Source organism: Lepus europaeus, chromosome 9, assembly GCF_033115175.1.
Source record: "Lepus europaeus isolate LE1 chromosome 9, mLepTim1.pri, whole genome shotgun sequence".
In the NCBI taxonomy this organism is placed as follows: domain Eukaryota; kingdom Metazoa; phylum Chordata; class Mammalia; order Lagomorpha; family Leporidae; genus Lepus; species Lepus europaeus.
Window position 1 is genome coordinate 95,078,638 of NC_084835.1, and position 26,573 is coordinate 95,105,210.

The following is a 26,573-nucleotide window of genomic DNA, read 5'->3' on the forward strand; positions in this document are numbered from 1 at the left end:
GGTGCCAGGACTGTGAAGGGTAAGGACAGGGGCAGGCGACTTCTGTCTGCTCTGACTGGCAGCTCCCCAAGGGCAGTGCTGTCTTCCCCTGCTGCAGCATCCTGCACTGGACATGCAGTCATTGTTCGATCGCATCTATTGAGCACTCACTGCATGCATTTGGGTGTTAGTAACATAGCTAACACGACTAACAATCCCATCAGGATTCTCTGCTGTGGTGAAAGAGAAAAACGAGGCAAACGGAGGCTGAGGGACCTGGGCAGGGCAGGGAAGCGAAAATGCAGGGCCTCAGAACAGGCAGTTGGTAGCCAGGACCTGGGCTCCCAACTTCTTGTCCACACTGCTTATTAAGGAAGTTTCAGAAGCATGGGGAAGGGCCTACAGGTAGCCCCTCTACCCCTTGCCACTCCCCACCCCTTGGATGTCTCATTTGTCTGCTGGCTGCCGCCAGAAATCCTTTAGCAATGGGAATAGCACTTTTACTCTACGATTATTGATTCAGTTTATAAATGTAAATACATTTGATCAAGAAAATCCTTCGAAGTTCATGAACCTCAATGTGTAAATGACTGACATGGGATCTTTCCCCAGAGTTACATCTGACAGGAGAGACTTCCAGGGCCCAGAGCACCTGAAATATGGGAGAGGGCAGGAAAGATGAGGTGAAGGCAGAGGGCTTGTTACCCTGGCAAATTCCACCAACCTACACCCGGAGAGGCGCAGGTGGTAACAAAACCCAGCTCAGACCTTTCTGGCAACATCCCCAGTATTCAAGTCCAGGGTTTAGATCTATGCCTGTCTGAGTGAAGCCAAGAAAGAGCCTCCCTTGACCAAACTCGAGCCAGGCTCCTAAGCCCTGCATGAGCCCCAGCCTTGGGCTAGAAGATGTGAACAAAACACCAGCACAGCTCTCAGCAGCTCAAAGCCTCTCGCTGGGATGATCCTCCCTCCCCTGTAAGTGCTTGCTGAGGAAGCTCAGGGCTGTCAGAAGGGTTTACTGTCGGTTCTAGCCAACACCTGAGGATGCAGCCTGTCTCCCAGCCTCTGGGAGGGTAGGATCCAAACCCAGGTGGGTTTCATAGGAGCCAACCTCCCCCTTTCTGCTCTAGTGATTTGTCATTCCCAGGCTCTCCTGGGCCCTGTTCACCCTCCTCCCAGTCCCCATTCTCCCTTTAAAATGCCTTGCAAATCTCTACACAAATCAGCCGAGTTCAGCTCAGGCTGCCCCTTGTCCCTGTCGCAGTAGTGCTTCTCTGATTCAAGGCTGCCTTCCCGTTTCACGCCCAGCTTCGTCTGCCTTTGACTGAGAGCCCAGATCATTTCCAGCAAAGCCACCTGGGAGCCTTGATTGATGGAGATATGATGAAGATGCTCAGATGCCATCCCCCACAGCAGCCCAGGTGTGGCCTAGCGGTGGGCTCCGAAACAAGATTCTCGGGTTCAATTCTGAGCATACCCAATTCTGCATATGGAAAGTACTTTTAGGGCTTCTTTTCCTTCCTTCCTCCTCTCTTTTCCTTCTTTGCACCTGGCATCCCTTTCTCCAGTGTCTGAGATCCAGGCACATTGGTCCTGGCTATGTAGGAAAAGAAAATGTTGTAGATAAAGGCACTAAAGATACACAGTCCATCCCCAAAGAGACTGCAAGAATAGCCACTCTTTTATCTCTTCAGCTGCTCTGGGTCATAGGTAGAAAATAACATACATGACTAAAAGCCCCCTTTTCCCTTCAAAGAGCACATGAGTGTGCCTGTGTGTGTAGGCACACACGTGTGGACGCCCATTGGATATCTGTAGGAGAACAAGAGAAACTATATCACATGACCTTGAGAGGAACTTACAGTTCCAATGTTCAGGGTCTCCAGGGTGAACTCGTCCACCCGGCCACGCTCGAAATAGTCTTTGAGGTTGTTATCGGAGACGAGAAGAACTTGCTTGATGGTGTCAGATTTGTCCCCGTAGAGCTTGATGTAGACTTTAGAATCCGTGCTGGCCCCAGAGACATCCCCTGTCTTCACACTGATGTGATAGCGGAAGTCTGGCCAGCGCAAGGCAGAGGGAGGCAGGGGGTTAGTGCTCTCAGGCAACCAGAAGCGGGGGGCTAGGGCAGGAGGGTCATCTGCAGTGGGGACAGTGGCTGGGGGTCTGGGGTCCATGCCCTGTCTGTGGAGTCCCTTCAACTACAAAAATCACAACTCTGACGGGTGCCCTGCCTGCCCCAGAGGGTGTAAATGTGCTGAGAACAGGAGAGTGTGCAAGGTGTAAGCAGGAACACCAAAACCGAAGAGACAGAAAGGACCTCCAGCGATCACCTGGACCTGTGAGAGACGGAAACTGAGGCAAGGAGGACAGCAACCTTTCCAGACAGGGAGGCACAGCCATTATGCTCAATACCCGACCTCTCTGTTAAAAGCAAGGACTCCTCACTTTATAGCCCCTTCAACATGTGCTTCTCTTCCCAAGACCTAAAGAGTGGGTGCCATGAGCAAGTATCCTTGGCCTTGCAACTGTTTGGTACATGAGCAAGTGTTCTTGGCCTTGTAACTGGGTGGTCCCATATGCACGCGGGGCCTCACAAGGACAGACAGACAAGAAACTTCCAGAACTCCCTCTTCCAAAGCCCTCCCCAGCACTGCCTGCATGAAATGGAGTAGAGAAAATGTCTTCATGGGCTCCTTCCGTTCAGCCAAGGAAGGACACTAGTCGTGCTAAGGGCACAGCCGCTTGGGACGACTCACTCTTCAGCGTTGCGTTGCTGTCACTGGGCAGCAGCTCTCGGACCAGCTGCCCATCGTCCTTATCCTTGTCCAGCCACCTGGTGGGCAAATGGGGATGTTACACCCTTGAGTGGGTCAGGCAGCACCCAAACCATCATACCGTCCATGCGGTCCCCAGCCGGCTCAGAGCTTTGAACTTAGCAGAGAACAGCAGCTCTACAAGAGCCCCTGGTAAAGGATCTCAAGCTGGCTGGGGAAGGAGGGCGACCATGAGGAGGTGACATTTGGCTTAGATTCAAAAGGTAGCCAGGACTCAACCAGAAGAAGCGGGGACAAAGTATCCTAAGATGGAACAGAAATTCCAGGAGTGGGCAGAAGGATCAAAGAGATGGAACCCAGCAAGGGATAGTGGGGCAGGTGGGGGGGTGGCAGATGAGGCTGGAGATGAGGACAGGCCACATGACGTGGGGCTCTGGTAATTACAGTTTGTTCTAGAATCCTACCATGTGCACAGCTCTGGGGTGGAGAGAGGCAAAGACGCAGTCAGTGACAGCTCCAGTGTAGAGAAGACAGGATGCCCCAGCTGAGGCACCGAGGAGGAAGACAAGGAAGGGGAAGCACTACTGGAACTGATAGAAATGGGAGGGGCCCACAGTGAAGGGACTATGAGCTGAGTTCCCAAGGATGAGTGAGATTTACCTTCAAGAGGCAGCTGGGGCTGTGCTCTCAGGGCCGGGGTCTGGGAGCTGTGGACCGTCACCCTGAGGGAGTGAGCCGGTCCCAGCCCCCTGTTGCGTACCCACCAGAGGGAAAGGCAATGCACTGCACTGTCCACCCGAGAGGCCCCTTTCCTGCTGAGCATGGAGCCCCAGACTTGGAAATCAGGCCACAGCTCAGGCATGAGTGTACTTATTATAAGGTCAAGCATAAGCCTGTACTCAAGCTGGTTTGTTGAGTCAGGGCCAATGGCAGCAGGAAAGACACCCTCAGTGCTCTCAGGGCATCGGGGAAACCAAGACAATGCCACTGTGTGAACAACCTCCCCATTGGAGGATGCTGTGGTCCTAACTGTGCAGTCCCTCCTGAGGGAGGCGGTGCCTGACCACAGAGCCTGTAGATGACAGGGGTGGGGAACATCTAAGATCCAAGAAATCATGTGATCCAGCCCTGACAAGGCAATTGCAGGTGGAACTCAAAATTCAATACATGTGTAGCAGGCTAATGTTTAAGCTGATAATTGTGTATGGCTCCCGGCAGAATAAAGGTTCCCAGCACTGCAAGAAGGCAAGCCACTGCTTCGTATGTAGGCCTCCTGATGAGGAGCTCAGCCCTCCCTGGACCGCAGGCTTCCTACTAATATGCCAGTCCTTTCCCAGAGCCAATGGAAACCACGCTGGTGTCCCTAGTCCTTCCCTCTCGTGCCCTTTCCCTAACACATGACCTCAAATCCCACAGGACTTGGCCAGTGGCTGGCTGTTAGCAAATACTAAAATGCTAGTTGTAACACTTCCCCTGGGCTTTAGTGCTGCAAATCTAGAACATCAGAGAAACGTTTAAGGGGCCAATGTAGCACCATGGGTTAAGCCACCACTTGCAATGCTTGCATCCCCTTCAGAGAACTGGTTCAAGACCTGGCCACTTTTCTTCAGACCCAGTTCCCTCCTAACATGCCCGGGAAAGCAGCAGAAGATAGAGCAAGTATTTGGGCCCTTGCTGTCCACGTGAAAGACCAGGATAGAGTTCCTGGCTTCGGCCTGTCCCAGACCTGAGTGTTGTAACCATTTGGGGAGTGAAGCAATGGATGGAAGATCTTTCTGTCACTGCCCTTTAAATAAATAAATGAAAGAAAGAAAGAAAGAAAGAAAGAAAGAAAGAAAGAAAGAGAAAGAGAGAAAGGAAGAAAAGAAGAAAAGAAGGGAGGAAGGGAGGAAGGGAGGAAGGGAGGGAGGGAGGGAGGGAGGGAGAGAGGGAGGGAGGGAGAAGTGCTTGTGACTCTAAGATATAGTGGTAAAATTGCAGGTGCAGAGGAGAGGGGAATTTGGAACCAGAGGCTGCTAGCTACAGTCCCCCAGATCAGCCCACCGGGAACTTTCGCTGTGGTCTCCTCTGCTGAGGTTACTCTCACAATTCCCAATCATGGAGACCACAGAGAAAAAGGCCATAAGGTCACCATGGCTGTGCGCTCCCAGGGTTGGGGATGGGGGAAGCAGCAGGGCCCTTGGACATCAGAGAACTCCATCCACCCTCCCTTCCTGTCTCCACCACTGATCCATCCCCAGCCCCTCCCCGGCAGCGAAAGGAAACCATGACTTGTCATTTCATTTCCACCTAAATACTTGCAGAGTATTAATAGATATCTCCAAATATAGCCGTTTTCTTTCAGCTTCAAACACTTCAGCCCAGTTTTGGAGTGAGATGTTGTTGAACGGAGAAGGCAATCTGCTGGGGGAATTATTGCTCTTTCTCTGGGCTCACAGGAGTATGCAAGTGCAAGCATGCATGCGCGCGCACACACACACACACACTCACACTCACACTCACACCCCTGCTGTTGATAAAATGCTTCCCACTCCCCGATCCCAGCAGAGGAGAGGTTCTGGTAAACAGGCCTGGCTGGTTGTCCTCCCCAAAGCAGCTGAAATTACTGCTCCGGAGAGGGAAGAAGCCGAGTGTGAGCACAGGCTCCAGGCCCAGGTTCTGCAAGGTCCGTCTGGGTCCTGAGTTGGCAACGCCACCTCCATGTGCCTTGGCAAGATGTAAGACTCCAGTTTTTTGTTTTTATTTATTTATTTATTTATTTGAAAGTCAGAGTTACAAAGAGAGAGGAGAGGCAGAAAGAGAGAGAGAGAGAGAGAAAGAGAGAGAGAGAGAGAGAGAGGTCCTCCGTCTGATGGTTCACTCCCCAGGTGGCTGCAACGGCCAGAGCTGTGTTGATCCGGAGCCAGGAACCAGAAGCCTCTTCCTGGTCTCCCACGCGGGTGCAGGGGCCCAGGGACTTGGGCCACCTTCCATTGCCTTCCCGGGTCCTAGCAGAGAACTGGACAGGAAGTGGAGCAGCTGGGCCTCTAACCGGTGCCCACATAGGATGCCGGCGCCTCAGGCCAGGGAGTCAACCCACTGTGCCACAGCGTCAGCCCCAACTCCGTTTTCTAAAACAAGCATGAAGCCTTCGGAGTTTGGAGGCAAGGAGGACTCTGGGGTGTTGGGGGGCTCAGCTCCTGATCTGCCCTCACTCAGCCTCAGCTGTTTTAGACCTGGATCCTTGCACAGTGGGATCCTATTGCATCTTCACCATCAATGTACAACACGCAGTGGTCAGAACAGCACAGAACAGCGGAGAAGTTAAGAGATTCAGCCAAAGTCACCCAACACCCAAGCACCCCTGGCACCAGGCATGTGGCAACACACAGGGGATACACCAACTGCTTCTGAATCCCCTTTCTAGGGCTCCCCACTGCTTCCTAACCTGTCCTGGAGCCTGGTCCCCAGTCCCCAACTCCCCCCACCACCACCACCATTCATCATTTCAAGTAGTGGGAATGACCTCTGACTCACCCACCAAAGGCAGAAACCCAAGGTCACAAATTTCCCCTGTCTCATATTAGCAAATCCTATGAACCCCACCTCCAGAATCATCTCTGATAAAGGCCCTTATTACCACCTCCTTTGCCACCATCAAGGGCCATGCTGGGAATAGACTTGTGCTGATGCCCCAACCCCAGGATCTCACAATGAAGGTGGCCTTATTGGAAATAGGCTCTTTGCAGATAAGCAAGTTAAAGTGAGGTCACTAGGATCAGCTCTAGTCCAATGTGACTGGTGGTATTATAAAAAAATAAGGGGGATTGGAATTTGAACACAGCAAAGGACAAGCACAGAGGGAAGGCGGAGTGAAGAGAGGCAGGGAAAGAGGGCCATGACCACAACAAGGAACTCCTGACCCTTCCGGGAGACAGGTGTGGAGCAGATCCTACTCAGGGAGCCATCAGAGGGTTCGTGGCCTTGTTAACACCATGCCTCTGACCCTCCAGTCCCCAGAGTTGTGACACAATAAATCTGTGTTGTTTAAGCCATACCTGGCATTGACAGTCCTGGAAGACCAAGACACCACCCCAGACTCTGTGAAGCCTCCTACCAGCCACGCTGTTTCCTCCCTGGACCCCCTGCATCCAGTGGCCTCCACCCAGAAGGTAGATCTTTCTCAGGCGTGAGAGGCCACCAAGCCTGCCTGGCGCTGGTCTCTGCCTCTATCCTCCCGGGAGACTTCTCTTTCTCTATTGCTTTGATCTCCATGGACCAGAGAACACTCACGCTCATTATCCTACTCTCCTTTTCATCCTGCACCTGAATGTCCCTCTGCAGACCGTCCCTCCCTCTCTGTCCTGTTGTCTTGGTGAGGCCCTTCCCATCAGCCTCTTCTGCCACTGTGTGTTCCCTGCACAGCATTCCTCATGGTTCCCTCTAGACTGCAGGCTCCCTGAAGACAAGGAGCAAGAATTCAGCAGGTGCAGACGGAATATAGAAATAATGAAGGCTCCTCCATCCAGTGTGCGGCCAGTCTGCCTCCCCCTCCACAAGGTGAGTGAACAAGTCAGTGGCTAACTTGAAGGAGACCCTACTCCCCTCACCGGTCCCTTGGCTTGAAACTGAGGGCTCACCCCAGGCCTTCTTCTGCCCCTTCCTCCTCCTCAATCCCTCCCCCTGTACAGGGCACCTCCTGCCAACCTCTGCACCAGCCTCGCCCTCAGCCCTTTCACTGCTCCAGCCCACATGGCCCAACTCCCATCTCCATCAACTTTCTGATGCCCCTTCCAGGCCCAAGTCTGGTTCCGCTGCTTCCTGGAAGCCTGCCCCAGGTTTCCCAGCCCTCACTCAGCCTTCCCCTGTCAGTAGGGCTCATTTCGAACTGCCTACATCATTACTCAGCTTTTCAGTGCCACTCCCTGTAATACCAGCAGTGGCTATAGCTAGAAGACTATAGCGCCTTTTGTCATTGACAAAATAATTCACAATCATCACAATCATCAGGGCTAGGGAACGGTCTACCTGGGCTTGTAGGTGGGCAGCAATGCAGTTGCAGTTACGTGTGCTCAGGACTGCACGTGAGTGCAATGTGTGCAGCAATGCATTTCCCACTGGGCTGCTGTGCACACATCCCCTGTAGTGCAGCCGGCCTGAGGATGCCCTGCGCCAGCCCTGAGGAGGTGCACACACAGCAGCTTACTGACAGATGCAGAATGAAGCCCTGGAACTGGGATTTGAAGAGCCAGGCGGGCACCAGGCCCCCAGTTAATCCTACTGTCTGCACCTCCCAGACACTGCTGTGAGTAGAAGTGAAAAGCAATCAGATGGCACAAAACCCACAGTGTTTCTGGTCTTAAAATGTCTCATCAAGGACTTCTGGAAGTCAAGGAGAACCAAAATTTGCTATGAAAGAAATCAATTCTTAAGACAAAAAGGAAGAAGAAACTTTACCTTACTAATAAGTTGAGGAAAGGAAACGAAAACAAAGCAAGATATCTTTAAAATATGTTAACAAGGAGGAGATGTGGTCAGAAGCTAAAGAAATAAAAAAACACCTTCAATTCGAATGTTTAGTTTGGCATGGAACCAACTCTCTAGGTTAGTTAAATTCAGAAATTTTCCATTTTGATGCCAGTTGGGATGCTCCCAATTCAGAGTGCCTAGGTTTCAGTCCCAGCTACACCCCTCATTCCAACTTCCTGTTAATGCATACCCTGGGAGGCAGCAGGTGATGATGCAAGTACCTGGGCCCCTGCTACCCACCCTGGATTGAATTCTAAACTCCCAGCTTCAGCCCCTAGCCCAGGGCCACTGGAAATGTTTGATAAATGAGCCAGTGGATGGAAGCTCACTCTCTCTCTCTCTCTCTCTTCCTTCCTCACTCTCCATCCCTCCTTCTCAAATAAATACATAAATATCAAAGAAATTGTCGGATTTCATCATGAAAAATCCCTACCTTTGGTATAAAAGTAGAGCCTAGGACACCCCACCAATGTGTCATCAGTAGGAGGTGGGGTCAGGGCATAAGACCGAGGAGTAAGTGACACTAGCAAGGTCATATGGTTCCCACACCATCCAGAGCCTTGAACTTCTATGTTGCTCCTCGGTCTGGGTAGTAGCACTGGGACTTCCCCCAACTCGGGGATTATAGCCTAAGCTGGAGATCATGAAAGCAGGTGGGACTCGGGTACCTGAGGCAGGGGAACTCCACGTTGTCACTCTCGGGCTGCCCCTCCTCTCTCACCAGCACCCGGTCCAGGTACCAGCCGCTGCCCGAGCCTTTGCCATCGTGTCTGATCCTCACCCGCCTCACCTTCCGCATGGTCACAGACTCAATGGTGAACTCGTCGGCCTGCAGCAGGGAAAGGCAGGAAAGCTGGCTGGGTGGTGACTACCTTGGGACCCAACCACCAAGGGAAGACTTAGGCCCAGAAGTCAGACAAGTCAGAGCTGATGGGTTGGGGTCTTGCCTTTCCCAGATGAGACAGGGGCTGCCTATAGAGAATACACTCCACTCCCTGCCCCCAATTTTTCCTAGCAGAATGTCTTTCAAGTCAAGTTCCCAACCCTTAAGGCCTGCATTTGTTGGTTAACCAGGGGCCATTCCCTACGATGGCCTTTTATTATTATTATTATTATTATTTTTGACAGGCAGAGTGGACAGTGAGAGAGAGAGACAGAGAGAAAGGTCTTCCTTTTGCCGTTGGTTCACCCTCCAATGGCCGCTGCGGTAGTGCGCTGCGGCCGGCGCACCACGCTGATCCGATGGCAGGAGCCAGGTGCTTCTCCTGGTCTCCCATGGGGTGCAGGGCCCAAGCACTTGGGCCATCCTCCACTGCACTCCCTGGCCACAGCAGAGAGCTGGCCTGGAAGAGGGGCAACCGGGACAGGGTCGGTGCCCCGACCGGGACTAGAACCCGGTGTGCCGGCGCCGCAAGGCGGAGGATTAGCCTACTGAGCCGCGGCGCCGGCCACGATGACCTTTTAAAAGGCAGCTTCTCCTGGGAGGAAGAATGTGTTAAGCTGTTATCAGTTGTTAACATTTATCATGAAGTAATTCCTTGGCTAACCTCCTCTGGTCTGTGCTATAGGGGGATACTGGCCTCCTTCCCACAGGGGAATGACTGGGATTGGGGGTAGGGGTGGGGGTGTATGTGGCGGAAAGGTGTGCTTGTGAATTGTACAGTTTTGCCTGCCACTGAGGCAGCAAAAATGCAGTAAGGACACTAAGGATGGGTTTGATGGACAAGAGGTGAAGAGCTATGGGAGGAAAAGAGCAGGAAAGAGTGAAGAGGAGGTGGGCAAGTGGGAAGGAGAGAGGCAACGTGGAAAGCTATGTGCAGGAAGGAATCCCCACCTCCTCTCCCCACACGAACCCACCTCCACCTCCAACATCCTGCTTGGGTTATTCTGCACCACAGCCTTCAAACAGCTCTGATCCCAAGAACCAAGCCAGCTCTTGGACTGGCCCCAGAAAGAGGCCTCTGCTCTCATGCCAGGGCTCGCCCTGCACTCACCAAGGAAGGGACAACACAGCAACTACACAGTCTACAAATCCCTGTCACCTGCCAGCTCCCTTGAGCCTCGCGTTACTGCAACAGTGACCCTCTCCTGAGCATCTGCTATATGCCTTAGGCCAGGTCTGGCCCCAGAGGCTGTATACCCACCACCCTAACCTCACAACAGGCAGCCACAGACAGGCATCCTCCCTTGCTTTGTAAAGGAAACCAAGGCTCAGGGAACAGAGTGATCAGCCCAGGCTGGGTTTCCCGGGACCTACCCAACTCTCCCTGCCACTTCTCCACAGGCTTCCCAGTAAACTCATCTGATGGCTGGGAAACAGAGGGGAACACCCAGCACGTTTCAGTGAGCCCAGTTCTCCCACCCCCAACTTTCTTGGTCTCTCTTACAAAGAGGACATGAAGAAGATGCCCCAGCAGCCACAGCGCAGCGTGGGGAGGGGACCATGATCTCTCTGTGGTGGCTCTCCAGCTCCTTGCTTAGGATCCTGAGCAGTGTCATGTGTTGTTAGTGAATTATGGTGGGCCAAATGCCAGAGACTAAGTAGACTGGCCCTGAAGGAGGCTGTCTGATGGTAGGGGGCCCAGTACCCACTACAGTCACCAGCTAGACTCCTACAGAGCAGGGAAGACCAGGGAACAAGGGACAGGAAGTGAGGCGGGGGAAGGGGAGTAGGGGTGCCTGGCTGTGACTTACATTGCCCTTCTCGAACAGGTCGGTGTTATTCCTGCAGTTGTAGAGCAGCCGCTCCCCTGTGTCCCCCACATCACCAAAGAGGCAGAGGTAGACGTTGGCATCAGTTCCCGCACCTTCAAGTTCCCCTGTACATACGGTCACCCGATACCGGGCCACTGGCAGGCAGAGAGAGGGACACCATTAGCTACACTACTACTTCCACCTCTAAGCTCTTCCTCCCCTTCTCTCCACAGTGCTCACCTGGGCTGATCCTGCTCCTTCCCCCCTCTAACTGTCTAGATCCTGCTGCATGCGGGCATCAACAGCTGGCTCACCCACAAGGCCCTGCGCCCCAGCAGACCAGAAGCCCCCACCCAGGCCAAACATTGGAATCTGTGGGAAACTTCTATAAGAATTCAGATTCCTGTGTTGTGGCATAGCAGGTTAAGCCATAGCCTGCAACACCAGCATCCTATATGGGTGCCGATTCATGTCCTGGAAGCTCCACTTCCCACCCAGCTCCCTGTTAATGGCCTGGGAAAAGAAGCAGAGGATGGTCCAAGTATTTGGGTTCCTGCTATACATGTGGGAGACCCAGATGAAGCTCCTACTTCCTAGCTTTGGCCTCACTCAGCCCTGGTGGCCATCTGGGGAGTGAACCAGTGGATGAAAGCCTCTCTCTCTCTCTCTCTCTCTCTCTCTCTGTGTGTGTGTGTGTCTTTCAAATAAATAAATAAGTCTTTAAACAAAAGAATTCAGATTCCTCAGCACCCTTTCAGATTTCCCAAATCTTAATTTCCAGAGATGAAATTGCTAAAACTGAATTGTTTACAAGCTCTTTCAGGACGCCTTGATGGAGGTGGCCCGGGTTTGGGGATCACCAGTCTAACCCAAACATTTTCCATCCAACCCAATAAACTCTTTTCCATAGGTTGTTCTCCACTTCCTATGTGTCCTGTCTTCCCAAGTAAGATATCTTTTCTTATTGAGCCAGAATGGAGCCTTCCCCTTCTCTTCAGAGCACTGCAATGCTAAGGGCACACCAGGAAGAGAAGTCAAGAGGAAATTATAAACCACAGCCACTGTTGAAAGGGCAATGGCTTCTCCCAGTATTGACAGTGTACCATGGAGGAAGCGGACTTGCACCCCTGCACACCACAGCCCTTCTTCTCGCTTAAAAGATAAAAAGTCACTTTTACTCCTTCATTCACCCCAAATATGCTTACTGAAGGCTCATGGGTGCTAGGTGCCATTATAGTGGCAGGAATCCAGGGGTAAACAAGGCACACATATGCCCACGCCCTTGAGCTTCCATTAGAGTTGAGTGTAAGAGGAGAGAGCAGAGATGTGCACTAAAATCATAAGAAAATTGTGGATAGGAGTATTTCTGAGTTCCATCCGTATCAGAGACAGTATAGTGGAGGGGCTGTCACAGAGTGGAGTGGGGTGTGACTGAGCCCAGGGGGCTCATCTGGAGATGCAGCAGACTGCAGCAAGGAGGTAATGTGTAGGTTAGGATCTTAATGACAGGAGACAGCCATAGGAAGTTCTAAGAGAAGAGAGTTCTGGTAAGTGAAAGGTCCGAATGTGGCAATGACCAATGTTTGTTCCAGCAGCAGGGAGGCCAATATGACTGAAGAGGAAAGAATGGGAAGGAATATGCAATGAGGCCAAGAGGTGGACAAAGACCAGACACATGGAGTATGACAAATCAATAAAAGAAATGTGGCTGCTGCTTCATACATCAGGAAGCCATAAAGGAGCTTTATGCCAGAAAACAACTTGATCTGATGTCTTGAAGGGCACTCTGGCTGCCATATGGGCACTTGATTGTAGAGGGGAAAGGACAGCAACAGAGAGGCCAGTTAATAGAATAATTATAGTTGTCTAGAAAAGAGAGGATAGTGTCCAGAACTGAGGGTGTACTAGAGATGGAGAGAGGTCTATGAATTAGCAACATATTTTGTTTTCAAAATAATTTATTATTAATTTTACCTATATGAAGAGAGGAGGGAGACAGACAGACACTGACAGAGACAGGTTTCTCATCTGCTAGCTCGCTCCCTAGATGCCTGCAACAGCCAAGACTGAACCAGGCTAAAGTCAGGAGCCAGAAACCCAATTCAGGTTTCCCATGTGGACAGCAGGAATCAAGGACTTGGGCCAACACCTTTTGCCTCTCAGGGTGTGCATTATCAGGAAGCTGGAATTGAGAGCAAAGCCTGGACTCCAACCCAGGCATTCCAGTATGGGATACAATGGTCCCAAGTGGTGTCCTAACTGCTGGGCCAAGTCCCACTTCCAGGAATGTATTTTGGATGTAGAGCCAGCAGTTCTTGGTGATGGAACAGATAGGTGATTGTGGGAAAGACAGGAACCAGAGGTGACTCATAAGTATTTGGCCCAGACAACTAACTTGACAGAGTTGCCAATCAGAAGTAGGGGAGCCTGGGAGAAGGATAGATTTGGAGATAGAAATTAACAGTCTTTTCTGTTCATTACAAACTTGAGGTGTCTATCAGACATTTAAAACAGAGGTCAAGAGGGCAGTTGAATTTATCTGGAGTATTAGGATTGGTGCTACAACTGCGGTCATCATAGGTGTAAGGATTCTATTTAAAAGCCTAGAACCAGGTGAGATTCTCTATGGTGTAGAGGTACATGATGATTTAAAGAATATTTGAAGAAATTAAGGTCAAATTTGAAGAAAACATGAATCTTCATAATCAAGATGCTCAATGAACTCCAAATAGAAAAAATTCAGAGAGATGTACATATCAAACTCTTATTTTTAGTGCTGTTTGAGAATACAGGTTCTCTTTTTTTTTTAAAATAAAGAAAAAGATCTATTTATTTATTCTGAAAGGTACAGTGACAGCAAGAGAAGGAGAAATAAAGAGATCTTCCATCCATCATCACTTCAATCCCCAAATGGCCACAACAGCTGGGGCTGGGTCAGGTCAAAACCAGGAGTCCAGAGCCCTACCTGGGTCTCCCACATGGGAGACAGGGGCTCAAACACTTGAGCCATCCTCTGCTGCTTCCCCAGACAAATTAGCATGGAGCTGGATAGTAAGTCGAGCATCCAGGACTATAACCAGCACTCCAAAATGAGATGCCGGTTTTGCAGGTGACCGTTTAGCTTGCTGTACCACAGTGCCAGCCCCATAATAAAATAGTTGAGAGCCAAAGACAGAAAATTTTAAGGATCAGCAGAAAAGTGGCTCATAATACATAAAAGATCCTCAATAAAATTAACAGCTGACATTTCATCAGACACTATGGAGCCAGAAGCAGTGGGATCTATGAGAACACTTCATAAATTTCATGGAAATGAATACTATTTAAGAACTGTGGGGCCGGAGCTATGATACAGCAGGTAAAGCTGCTGCCTGCAGTGCCAGCATCCCATATGGGCGCTGTTTTGAGTCCTGGTTGCTCCACTTCCGATCCAGCACCTGCGTGGGAGACCTGGAAGAAGCTCCTGACTCCTGGCATCGAATTGGCACAGCCACAATGGCTGGAGCTGGGCCAATCTGAAGCCAGGAGATTCTTGTGGGTCTCCCACATGGGTGCAGGGACCCAAGTACTTGGGCCATCCTCCACTGCTTTCCCAGGCCATAGCAGGGAGCTGAATTGGAAGAGGAGCAGCTGGGACATGAACTGGCACCCATATGGAATGCCAGCACCACAGGCAGAGGTTTAGTCTACTACACCACAGCAACGGCCCCTGTGCTGGAGGTTTTAGCTAAGGAGATAAGATATAAAGATAAGAAATAAAGAGGAGCCAGCGCTGTGGCATAGCAGGTAAAATCACAGCCTGTGATCGGTGCCGGTTCATGTCCCAGCTGCTCCACTTCTGATCCAGCTACCTGCTAATGTATCTGGGAAAGTAGTGGAGGATGGCCCAAGTGCTTGGGCCCCTGCACCCCTGTGGGAGACCCACAAGAAGCTCCTGGCTTCAGATCAACCCAGATCTAGCTGTTGCGGCCATTTGAGGAGTGAACCAGTGGATGGAAGTTCTTTTTGTCTCTCCTTCTTTCTCTGTAACTCTGCCTTTTAAATAAATAAATAAATCTTTTTTTGAAAAAAAAAAAAAAAGATATAAAGAGAACCAAGTTGGAAGTGAAGAAGTAAATCTCTACCCAGATCACATGATTGTGTATTTAGGAAATCATAAGGAATCAACCAAAAAGCTATTACAACATTAAATGAATTCATAAAGGTTATAGAGTCCAAAATCAATATATCAGAATAAATTATATTTCTATTCTTTTGCAATGAACAATCTGAAAATAAAATTAAGAAAATATTTCTGTTCATGATGGCATCATAAATTATCAGATATTTAAGAATAAATTTAACAAAGCAAGTGAAAAACTTATTTTTTTATACTTGTTCTTAGCCAAAAGGCCGAGAAGCAATGTGAAAAACTTATAAAAACTACCAAACATTATTGAAATAAATAAAAGATCTAAATAAATGGAAAACACTCCAAGTCCATGGATTGGAAGGCACAGCATTGTTGGGATGGCAATACTCTCCAAACTGACCTACAGTTTCAGTGTAAGCCCTAACAGAATCTCAGCTGACTTCTTTGTAGCAATCAACAAGCTGATTCTAAAATGCACAAGGAATTGCCAAGGACGCAGAATAGCCAAAACAATCCTGGAAAAGAGTAATAAAAAAGAAAAGCAAGTATTGGGGACAAGGTGGAGACACTGGGGCTCTCATACACTCCTGGTGAGAATGCAAAATGGTGCAGCCATTTTGAAAAACAGCTTGGCATTTCCTTTAACAGTTAACTGAAGAGTTACCATGAGGGCCAGCAATTCCACTCCCACGTATATGCTCAGGAGAACTGAAAATATGTCCACACTGAAACTTGAACACGAATGTTCATAGTAGCACTTTTCACAACAATCAAAAAGTGGAAACAACCCGAATGCTCATTGCCATTTGGGCGTGGCACAACCAGACGATGGAGTACAGCAACAGAAAGAAAGGAAGTACTGACACATTATACAATGTGCATGTGCCTTGAAAACACTGTGCTCAAAGAAACCAGAAGGTCACATACGAGATCCCATTTATTTGAAATACCCAGAATGGGCAACTCTGTAGAGACAGAAACTAGAGTAGTGCTTGTCAGAGGCTGAAGGGGAAGGTGGAGATAGGGAGCTTCTTCTTAGGCAAGCGCAAATGTTCTGAAATTTGATAGTAGTGGATGCACAGTTTTATCAACACACTCACAGCCATTGATGTGTACACTTGAAATGAGCAAATCGTATAACATACAAATTATAGCTCAATAAACTGTTGTTTTGAAAAATGGACATCTTGAGTCCATCTAAAATGAAGATAAAGTATGTTGGGAATGAGACCAGGAAATTCAATTCATTGTACAAATTATTTCTCAGTAATGCCCCATATTTATTTGGAGATATGGAGACATGTATAAGATACATTTGGCCATGAAACATGTGGGTACGTGAATATACAGTGTCTGTAGCAAAAGCACTTTCTAGAGGAAAAGACAGACTGATTGTTTGAACACAAAGACCTGCCTTGAGTAGAGCTGGCACAGGGAGGCACTTAAACCATGAGTTAAAGTTGATGGAAAAGCCTCTTATACCCCAGTATCATCTCCTCACAGGACCACCTGAAATGCAATCATTACTGCCTTCTTAAATCAATGCTTTTAAAACCCAAAAGCTGAAGGCTTTCTGTCGTCAGTCTTGTATAAACAAAGCTGATTCTTGTTATGTGCTCCGTGACATTATGAGTCAACAGCAAGAGGACTGAGCAGCATGGACCTCAGTGAGAACTGCAAAGTAGAAGCAGGAGGCAAAAAGATGTCAACACCAGCCTTGCTTTGTTTTTACTGGGGGCGGCGGGGCGGGGGGAGTCAGTTCTGCTTTCTTGCCTGTAAATCTTGGGCAATTCTCAGAAGCAAAGTGGTGGGGGAATTTAGAGATTCCCTTGCCTGGGACTCCCAGGCTACTTTGCTCCAGAGCTTGGAGGTAAAATGGGGTTAAAAATTTTCAAGGTTCCCCTTTCTCTCCAGGGGTCCCTCTGAGGGCCTGAGAGCCAATTAAGAAGGCAGCAAAAAAGAGTTACATTGTCAGACATCAGCAGTGAAAGACCTAAAATAAATGGGGAGGTACCAGGGCCTCTTGTATTTAATTTCAAAATCACAGGTCAATCTGATGAAGCAGCAGTCGCTGACTTTCAGCACTCCAGTCCAGCCATCTCCTGCCTGCTCATTAGTGATGTGTAATCACCTCTGCTGGCCACACAGTAGATAGCGCTGATCTCATTTATTTTACCATCTCACACAGCTCCAGAGGGAAAGGCAAGGTAGAAATCAATGGTGTGCTGGTACATGTTTTGCTCATGTCTCCCAGTCTGCGTTAACAGTACACTCACTCCCAAAAGTCTCCCGGCTCCCAGACAGTGTTCATTGCTGATTCCACTGGGCCTTACTCTGCAAGTAAACTAGGGACACACAACTTCAGGTTCAGAGAGTTGATTTTAAATTGATATTTACTCATTTTACAGGAGTCTAAGCCTCTCCACTTAAGGGACTTCTTGTACATTATGGGGAACATACAACTGGGGAAATGTGACATTGCCACCAGCTCCAAGTACAGCTACAAAGAAGCATCCAGAGCAGCTAAGGAGATGAGTGCTTGTAGAGGTGAGTGAGGAAGTAGGTGTGTTCCAAGCACGGGAGAAATTCAAGTTTGTATAGGCTCCCAAGGCCTGCTACAGAGGCCAAGGAGACATCAGTGCCCTTGAGAGCCAGGACAGACAGCCCTTCAACCTACGCTAACCACCAGATTTGTTTGAGTACCACAGAAGACCAAAACCAAGTAACAGCTACTATAGCTCTATACATTGTACACTGTTTAAGATACTATGGACAGTTTATACATGTAACCTATGGAATGTTCTTCCTTCCCCACTCCCTACCATGGTCTCATCTTCACCGTCACACCTCTGCCCACAGAAGACGTGGCACAGATGTCACTGCATATGCAAAGTTCCCGCAGCTCCCTGGGCGGGGAGATGATATCCACAGCCTTCAGTCTCCATGCCCTACCTGTTCTACCTGCAGAATATTTCTTGAATATATTTTCTCTCCTCTGGTTTATACAGCCCCTGCCTGATTTCAAGACCTTTTTTTCTCTGCCAGATGACAGGTTGTAGGTTTGCCTCTCACATCCATCCTTCCACACAGCTGTGTGACAGCCCCCAACAGACCAGGAGAAAGGTGGGGAGGAAACAGCTGGGAGAGTTCACGGGTGAGGTGAAGCACATGGAAGTCATAAGGGGGCTAGGACAAAGGGGTCTGAGTCAGAGATCGGGCATCTTTGTGGGAGATCTGAGTGAGGTGTGCAGGGGTGATGGGCTTAAGTGGAAGGGGGTGGAGGTCAACAAGGCGCGTGAGTGCCAGGATGTGCATGTCAGGGTTCCACAGGCACACTAAGACACAAAGACCCTCTATGTTTTAATTTGTATAAAAGTTGCTTGATAAAATAAACATGACTGGGCATAGCCTCAGAGAGCCTCAGCATAGCAAGGTTGGACCCTTTAATAAATACTCCAGGTGGCCGGCGCCGTGGCTCAACAGGCTAATCCTCCACCTTGTGGCGCCGGCACACCCGGTTCTAGTCCCGGTCAGGGCGCCGGATTCTGTCCCGGTTGCCCCTCTTCCAGGCCAGCTCTCTGCTGTGGCCAGGGAGTGCAGTGGAGGATGGCCCAAGTCCTTGGGCCCTGCGCCCCATGGGAGACCAGGATAAGCACCTGGCTCCTGCCATCGGAACAGCGCGGTGCGCCGGCAAAGGAAGACCTTTCTCTCTCTCTCTCTCTCTCTTTCTCTCTCTCACTGTCCACTCTGCCTGTCAAAAATAAAAAATAAAAATAAATAAATAAATAAATACTCCAGGCAAGGTTGACATAGATGAGTCCTCACCATACTCTAAAGAGACACTGTCTACAATAAGCTGACCTGAGCGCCCCAGCCCACATTCAAATGGTGAATCCTAATCCCCAGTAACCCATCTTGGGGGTGTATCTGGTGATGGGGACTCTAAAGGAGTAACCAAAGTAACAAGAGATCATATGGTGGGGGTTGGGGGGTAGGGTTCATCCGTGATCATTGGTGACCTTATATGAGGGAATTAGGACACAAATGGGCACACGCACAGAGGGAAGATGATGGAGGACACAGGGAGAAGGGGGCCACCTGTAGGCCAAGGTAAGAGGCTTTCAATGACACCAACCTTGCTCTTCCAGAACAATTAGAAAATCAATTTCTGTTGGTTAAGCCACCTGGTCTGTTGACTTAAAGATGACAGCCCTAACAGACTAATACACTGTCCTAGGACTATGGTGGGGCTGGGCGCTGTACAATAACCGGAGTTGTTTGTGCCATCTTCTGTGAAAGCGGGGAAGGAGGCAGCACTATGGGATGGCCTGAGTCTCAGGTGAAGTATGGAAGGGCAGAAGTCATAAGAACAGACCTCCCACCTGGCTTCACAGTTTATAAGGAGGGAAAACAGAGTTCTTGAGGGAAATTCATGCATGCTTCTGTCAAGGCAACGAGGCGTGCAGGTAAAGAACATTCTAGGCACTCTCGGTAAAAATGGAAATTTCTGTCTAGAAAACTTCACTGAAATGACAACGTACACATTAATTTAAAGACTTAATCAAACAATAAAAGACTTTACCAACAAGGCTAGGCAAGGGGGACAAGTAGAGACAACAGGACAAGTTTTTGGATGCCTTAAGGCAGCTAGACAAGGGGCAAATGCTTTAGCACAGTGGTTCTCAAAATGCAGGACCCTACAGGCAACATTAGCATGATGTAGGAATTCAGTAAACAGACTCTTGAGTCCCACCCCAGACTGACTGAATCAGAAACTCTGCCCGTGGTTACAGCAGTCTGCATTTTCACAGACGATCCAGGTGATGACACACGCCCAAGTATGAGAACCCCTGACTTAGCAAATACGCGAAGACTGATCAGAGCTGTCAGCTGCAAACCTCAAGGAATGATAGCAGCAGGCAATTTCAGCAGCAGGAACTGAGGAGCAGCTAAAACCATGGGATTTGGCTAGAAAGGTTCACAAAGCAGTTAGATTACAAGACCTTCTCGCCAGGTCTTTAACCCGTAGGTTCAGTCTGGCACACAAAGTAGACAGATCAGGAAAGCACAGGTGTGTTTCTGCCTCAATAGATAAGGTGCTATATAAAGTCCCAATCTGGGGAGGGGGCGAGGAGGAATCACACACTATTATCAAATTTACAGAGAAACTATTGCCTCATTTCTAAAGCAAACACTGCTGAGTGTGTAGAGGCAGCGTGGTGAGTGTGGGCATTTAGCCACAGGATTGAGACGCCCACATCCCACATCACAGTACCTGGGCTTATACCTGGCTCCAGCTCTTGACGCCTGCTTCCACCAATGCACACGCTGGCAGGCAGCAGTGATGGCTCAAGAAACTGGGCTTCGCTCATGTGGAAGACCTGGATTCAGTTCCCAGCTCCCACTTCTTTGCTTGTAGCCCCAGCTGGGCAATGAACCAGCAGCTACAAGTTCTCTATCTGTCTACCTACCTGTCTATATATCCATCTGTCTCTCTGCCTCTTAAATAATTTTTTTAAAGGCAAGGAAGTATCTTGGGATAGCCACTGAACAATAAAGCAAGAGACCCTGTTCTAGGTCTGATTGTCACTGACTGTGTCCATGGTTAAGATCTTGCTCAGCTTGTCATCAGGAAATATTAAGGGACTTTGACCACAAATATTCTACAGTCATGTATTTAATTAGGAATGAATATGATTCATAAAATAGAGGAACCATGGTACCTAATTAGACTAGCTGGATGACCTCTTTTTAAATGTTTGCTCTTCGGGGTTCCCATGTTTGGGGGTATATAACTCCAATCAAATCACTTCAACAAATCTATACAAGAACTTTCAGTGGATGTGCAAATGCAGACTGCTCACATGTACTGCAGCATCACCTGTGAAGTGACATTGTTGATATTCTTAGAAGAGCTACTAGAACCATGAGTGACATCATCCTCTCTATAGTACTACTTTTTACTACTAAAAAATTAAGAGGGGCAGACTTTTGGTACAGCAATTAATACATAGCTTAAGACACCTGCATCCCTTATTGGAACGCCTGGGTTTAGGTACCAGCTCTGTTCCCAATTCAAGCTTTCTGATAATGCACAGGCAACAGGTGATAGTTCAAGTGATTTGGTCCTTGCAAATCAGGGAAATCAGGACTGAGTTCTCAGGTCATGACTTGGGCCTGGACCAGCCCTGGCTATTGCAAGCATTTGGGGAGTGAATTCCTGAGGGGGGTTCTCTTGGTCAGACTTGTCTGTCTCTGTCTCCCTCTCTCACTGGTTTTCAAATAAACAAAATTAAATAAGCAATTTTTTTAAATTAAGGACTACCACAAAGATATAAAATAGGGAGGGTGGTTATTGTGGTATAGTGGGTTAAGCCACTGTCTGCAATGTTAGCATCCCATATGAATGCTGGTTTGCGAATCCCAGCTGCTCCACTTCCAATCCAGCTCTCTGCTAATGCTCCTGGAAAAGCAGCAAAAGTTAGCCCAAATACTTTGGCCCTGGTGCCTACATAGGTGACCTGGATGGAGTTCTAGGCTCCTTGCTTCAGCCTGGAGCCAGTTCCAGCCATTGGGACCATTCAGGGAGTGAACTAGCAAACAAAAGATCTTTCTGTCTGTCTCTGCCTCTCCCCCTCTATCTCTATAACTGCCTTTCAAATAAATGATATATTTTTTAAAGATTTCATTTATTTTGTTTGAGATTTAGAGTTACAGACAGTAAGAGGGAGAGACAGAGAGAAAGGTCTTCCTTCCATTAGTATACTCCCCAAATGGCCAGGAGCCAGGAGCTTCTTCCTGGTCTCCCACGTGGGTGCAGGGGCCCAAGGATCTGGGCCATCTTCCACTGCTTTCCCAGGTCATAGCAGAAAGTTGGACTGAAGAGGAGCAGCCAGGACTAGAACTGGCACCCATATGGGATGCCAGTGGCACAGGCAGAGGATTAACCTAGTGCACTTCGGCGCTGGCCCCAATAAATGATATTTTTAAAAAGAGATAGATAATAGGTTGATTATCTTCTGTGTCAATTCTGATTGATTAGTAATGTCTGCTTGGAGTGGAATGCTATATACATTGAGGGCTACAAGGCTCATTTCAGACTCAATGGGAGAGAATGTTGTGTTCACTTAATAATGTCTGCCATTGATAAAGGGCAGGTTCTGTGTGCTTGCCAGCAATATTATTATAACCTAGAGGCAAAATGACCTGCCTTTGGCTCTTTGATTGTGGATTCTTGGCTCCATATTAAAAGCTTAGTCTCATTCCTGTTGGCCTCAAACAGAGAAAATTCATGAGATGGCAGTCAAGTGAGGCTACAAGAACCTAGATCCAGCCTTCCTTTTGGGAAGCATTTCATGAATACCTTGAGGGAAACAAGATATTTCCTCGAAAATTCAAGAGTCTCTGGAGAACTACAGTTTGGCACAGATTCTTTTTAAGCCCTCCACAGCCAACCTGAAGACCCATAAATCTCACCCCACCTCCCTACCACACCCATCCTAGTAGATCTGCAGCCCTGGAGATGGCTTCTTCAAGCCAGTGTAGATGTGGGAGTTTCTAAGTCCTCTCTGGTATTCAGAAGGAGCCTGATGATACAAAGCAGGTAAGACTATCAGCTCAAGGGTCAGACCCCTACCGACACACCAAGTAGGAGTCTCACGCCTCCCCAGGACAGACTTGATCCGTACTTACTGCCCATTATTCTGCGCACTGTGGGGCCCTCTGCAGTCATTTCCCTCACAATCTCATTGTCATCCTCATTGGCATCCAGCCAGCGGTTGCAGTTGAAGTTGTACTTGTGCTTGTTCAGGGTGTTCATCAGGGTCATCTGGAATGAAGTCCTGGGGTGAGCATGTGGCTGGGCCAGAGATAGTCACCCGGGCCCTGGAGTCCCCTTTTTCCTATCTCATCTCAGGAAGGCCAAGGCCATCTCCTGGAAAGGAGCCTTGTGGAAGGCAGAGGGTCAGCTTAGCATTTCTCCCCCTGGTTCCCTAGCAGCCAGGTGACTGGGCAGAACGCAAGCCCCCAAACACCTGAGTACTTTCTCAGGCTACGCTCTCCACCAGGAAGTTCCTATGGCCTGTATCCATAGTCAGTTCTCACCATAACCCTTCCCCACTCTCGCTCCCAGTAATGTGACAGGGTTTCAGAAGGGAGCCATCCTGGTTTTTCTCCCAACCACCTCTCAGCCCCCAAGGCGGTCAGCTCACCCTCTCTAGGTGCCATCCAGAACCAGGATTCCGTCTGTCGTGCCATGCCCGAATCTTATAAAATCTGCCAAGATCTGGGAGCTCAATCTAGGGTGAGAAACAAAAAGGTTTGAAAGGGGACAGCGAGGCCATGTGTTTGTCCTCATAGCTGACCCATGGCCAGAAGAATACTTGCTGTGGGCTGTTTCTTCGGCAGTGAGGGTGGGTCTGCTTCAAGCCACCCTTACGCATTCTACCCTGCCACGCCCTTGTAGCCAGTAGCACAGACGCACAAGGCAGTCATGTAGAGCTTGGGTTCAGTCTGGGCTGGGGCAACTGAACAAAAATAACCAGCCCGCAGTGGGATCCTGTCTAAAACAGGTCCTCCAAGCAATAAACTTCCAGTAACAAAATCCACAGAGCAGCCTTGCAAATGAGCACAGGCTCACAGCCCCAGGACTCTCCTGGGCACTGAAACAGACAAAAGGATCAATGAGGAGGTCAAGCCCTTTCCCTAGGGGTCCCCAGTCTGGCAGGGAAGACAAAAACATGAAGAGCAATGAACAGAGGGATTGTAACAGAGGCTCAGCCCGGCAGCTCTGAGACAAGAGCAGTAATGACAAATTATTCCAACCTTAAAGGTCAACAGCACAGCACTTCCATTGGCCAGAAAAAAAAAAAAAAAAAAAAAAGACTTGCTCTAGTTATACAAATCCGGGGAAGTTTTAAAGTTGAATTTCTTTCCATAGATTCTAAAATTCCCACTTTTCTTTAAATTTGGTCCTTACTTCTAATGTAGCCTGGATGGGGCAGCCTAACTCTAACTGGGATTAGGTCTCTGCTCTACAGGGATTCCCACGTCACCCAACACCAGTCCATACCAGCTTCTCCCCCAGGCTTGTTTCTAGCCTGTGAGACTGAGACCAGACCAAGACTGTATCCCATTCAATGCGCTGCCTACTAATTAATGCATCTGTCACCCTTCACAGGGGCCTCAAGATGCCATTGTACCTTTTTGTCTTCAAACTTGATCCACAACCTAACTTGGAAAACCAGCATCCCCATAACAAATACCTCTTTGCCCCCACCCTTTCCTCTTGCCCCCACCCTTTCCTTCTCACCCTGTCACACTTCTCGCCTACCCTAAACTTCTCGACGATGCCCGGTTTGAACCACTTGTTGTTGGGGTTCAGGAGAATCTCGTCTGTCCGCCCCTTTTGCCCATAAATCTGGATGAAGATGGGAGAGTTGGTCCCAGCTTTCTTCAGGTCAGTCGTCCAGACCCACAGGGACCAAGGGAATTCTACAAAACAGTGGCATGAAAACTGCAGCAAATGAAGAGATTTTCATGTTTCCCAGTGGGAGGTGGAGAAAATCACAGGTGATCAGGACAGAAGGACAGGTTATGCGCAGATGTGTCCCTCCACCCCGAAACCCATTCTAACAAGGGGCAGACTTAGAAAGCCAAGGGCTTCTTGTCATGAAAATAGGAGCTGTGATGTTATTTTCAATGGCTAAAGCCTACTAGCATGCTTTAAGTGGGAGAAAAGTGGACTCCTCCCACCCCAGTTCCAGTGTACTGTAGAAGACACTCAGTTCAACTCCTAGCCCATCACAGTAGCTCCTTTTTCTATTTTTTTCCCTAAAGATTTACTTACTTATTTGAAAGGTAGAGTGACAGAAAGACATAGAGAGGGATCTTCCATCCATTGGCTCAGGCAATGCTGGGGTCTGGGCACAGCTGGGCCAGGTTAAAGCCAGGAGCCAGGAGCCAGGAGCCAGGAACTCAATCCGGGTCTCCCACCTGGATGGCAAGGGCCCAAACACTTGGGCCATCTTCTGCTACTTTCCCATGCACATTATCAAGGAATTAGATGGGAAGTAGACCAGCTGGGACTTTGGGACGCCAGCATCATGAGTGGTGGCTGAACCTGCTGTGCCACTATGCCAGTCCCCAGCATCTTCTTCTATGTGGGGACACTGGAGTGACGACAGGTGCCAGGTGTGTAACTCAGAAGGGCCTGTACCTTAAAGAATTTTGTTCCCTGGAGGGCACCCCCTTCCCAAAGAGAGCTGAAAGGCACAAGTGGAGCCCTCGAGGCTTTTGGCCATTGGTGTGATATCCTGGCCTCAGCTTGCCTATCGAAGAGGTCTCAGCTTTGGGGACCTTCCACTTACTTTTCAGCCGCTTTTTCCTGAGCGAGACCATCTCGTAGAGCTGCCTCTCGATCAGCCCATCAGCTTTCTTCTCGTCCAGCCAGTTGCTGCAAGGGAAGGTCTGCTGGATGCCAGTGAAGGGGCACAGAATCACCACCTGGGGAGTGGACCACAAGCGTCTCCTGCGTTGGCACTCCTGGGACCTGCTCGCCAGGTCCGGCAGCCTCCCCAGCCCCATGAGAAGGGACATCTGTGTTAGACCTGGGAGGAGCAGCACTTCTTCCCTTGCCTGGCTTATTAAACCTTAAGTCAAGAAACACCTCCTCCAAGAAGCCTTCCACAATAAGTGTCATCCAATTCTCCAGTGTATCAGCTTAAATTTCTTTTTTTTTTTTATTTTTTATTTTGATGGTGAATTTTTTTTACTTTATTTATTTATTTATTTTTTATTTCATAAATGTGAATTTACAAAGTGCAACTTTTGTATTGTTGTGGCTTCCCCACCCAACCTCCCTCCCTCCCGTGGCCCTCCCTCTCCCTCTCCCTCTCCCATCCCGCCCTTTATCGAGTTTCATTTTCAATTACCTTCATATACTGAAGATCAACTTAGTATATACTAAGCAAGGATTTCAACAGGCTGCATTCACACAACCGCACAAGGTATAGGGTATTGTTCGACTAGTAGTGTTTTTAAGTTTCATAGTGAAACACATAAAGGACAGAGACCCTACGTGGGGAGCATGTACCCAGTGACTCCTGTTGTTGATTTAACAATTGGCACTCTTATTTATGACGTCAGCAATCACCCGAGACTCTTGCTATGAGCTGTCTAGGCTATGGAAGTCCCTTGAGTTCACCGGCTCTGAACTTGTTTAGTCAAGGCCGTGTCACAGTGGAGGTTCCTTCCTCCCTTCAGAGAAAGGCGCCTCTCTCCTTGATGGCCTGTTCCTTCTGCTGGGGTCTTGTTCACCAGGATCTTTCATTTAGATTGTTTTTTGCCACCGTGTCGTGGCTTTCCATGCCTGTGAGACTCTCATGGATCTTTTAGCCAGATCCGAATGTCCCAAGGGTTGATTCTGAGGCAGGAGTTCAGCTTAAATTTCAAGTCTTTTTCTCCATTTACTATACCCTCGTTGA

At 48.9% G+C, this 26,573-nt stretch overlaps 1 protein-coding gene across 3 annotated transcripts in view; it reads right to left on the reverse strand.

Moving 5' to 3' along the window:
• The window catches only part of LOXHD1 (lipoxygenase homology PLAT domains 1), a 172,735-nt gene that overhangs the window by 82,210 nt on the left and 63,952 nt on the right, over positions 1 to 26,573 (reverse strand). For all 3 annotated transcript variants that reach the window (XM_062200274.1, XM_062200273.1, XM_062200272.1), the window contains exons 9-16: positions 25,458 to 25,593; positions 24,422 to 24,582; positions 23,301 to 23,387; positions 22,783 to 22,918; positions 10,959 to 11,113; positions 8,933 to 9,093; positions 2,739 to 2,815; positions 1,842 to 2,038 (exon numbers count right to left, since the gene is read on the reverse strand). In XM_062200274.1, the coding sequence (XP_062056258.1) occupies positions 1,842 to 2,038; positions 2,739 to 2,815; positions 8,933 to 9,093; positions 10,959 to 11,113; positions 22,783 to 22,918; positions 23,301 to 23,387; positions 24,422 to 24,582; positions 25,458 to 25,593 (1,110 nt within the window). The remainder of the gene's footprint in view (positions 1 to 1,841; positions 2,039 to 2,738; positions 2,816 to 8,932; positions 9,094 to 10,958; positions 11,114 to 22,782; positions 22,919 to 23,300; positions 23,388 to 24,421; positions 24,583 to 25,457; positions 25,594 to 26,573) is intronic.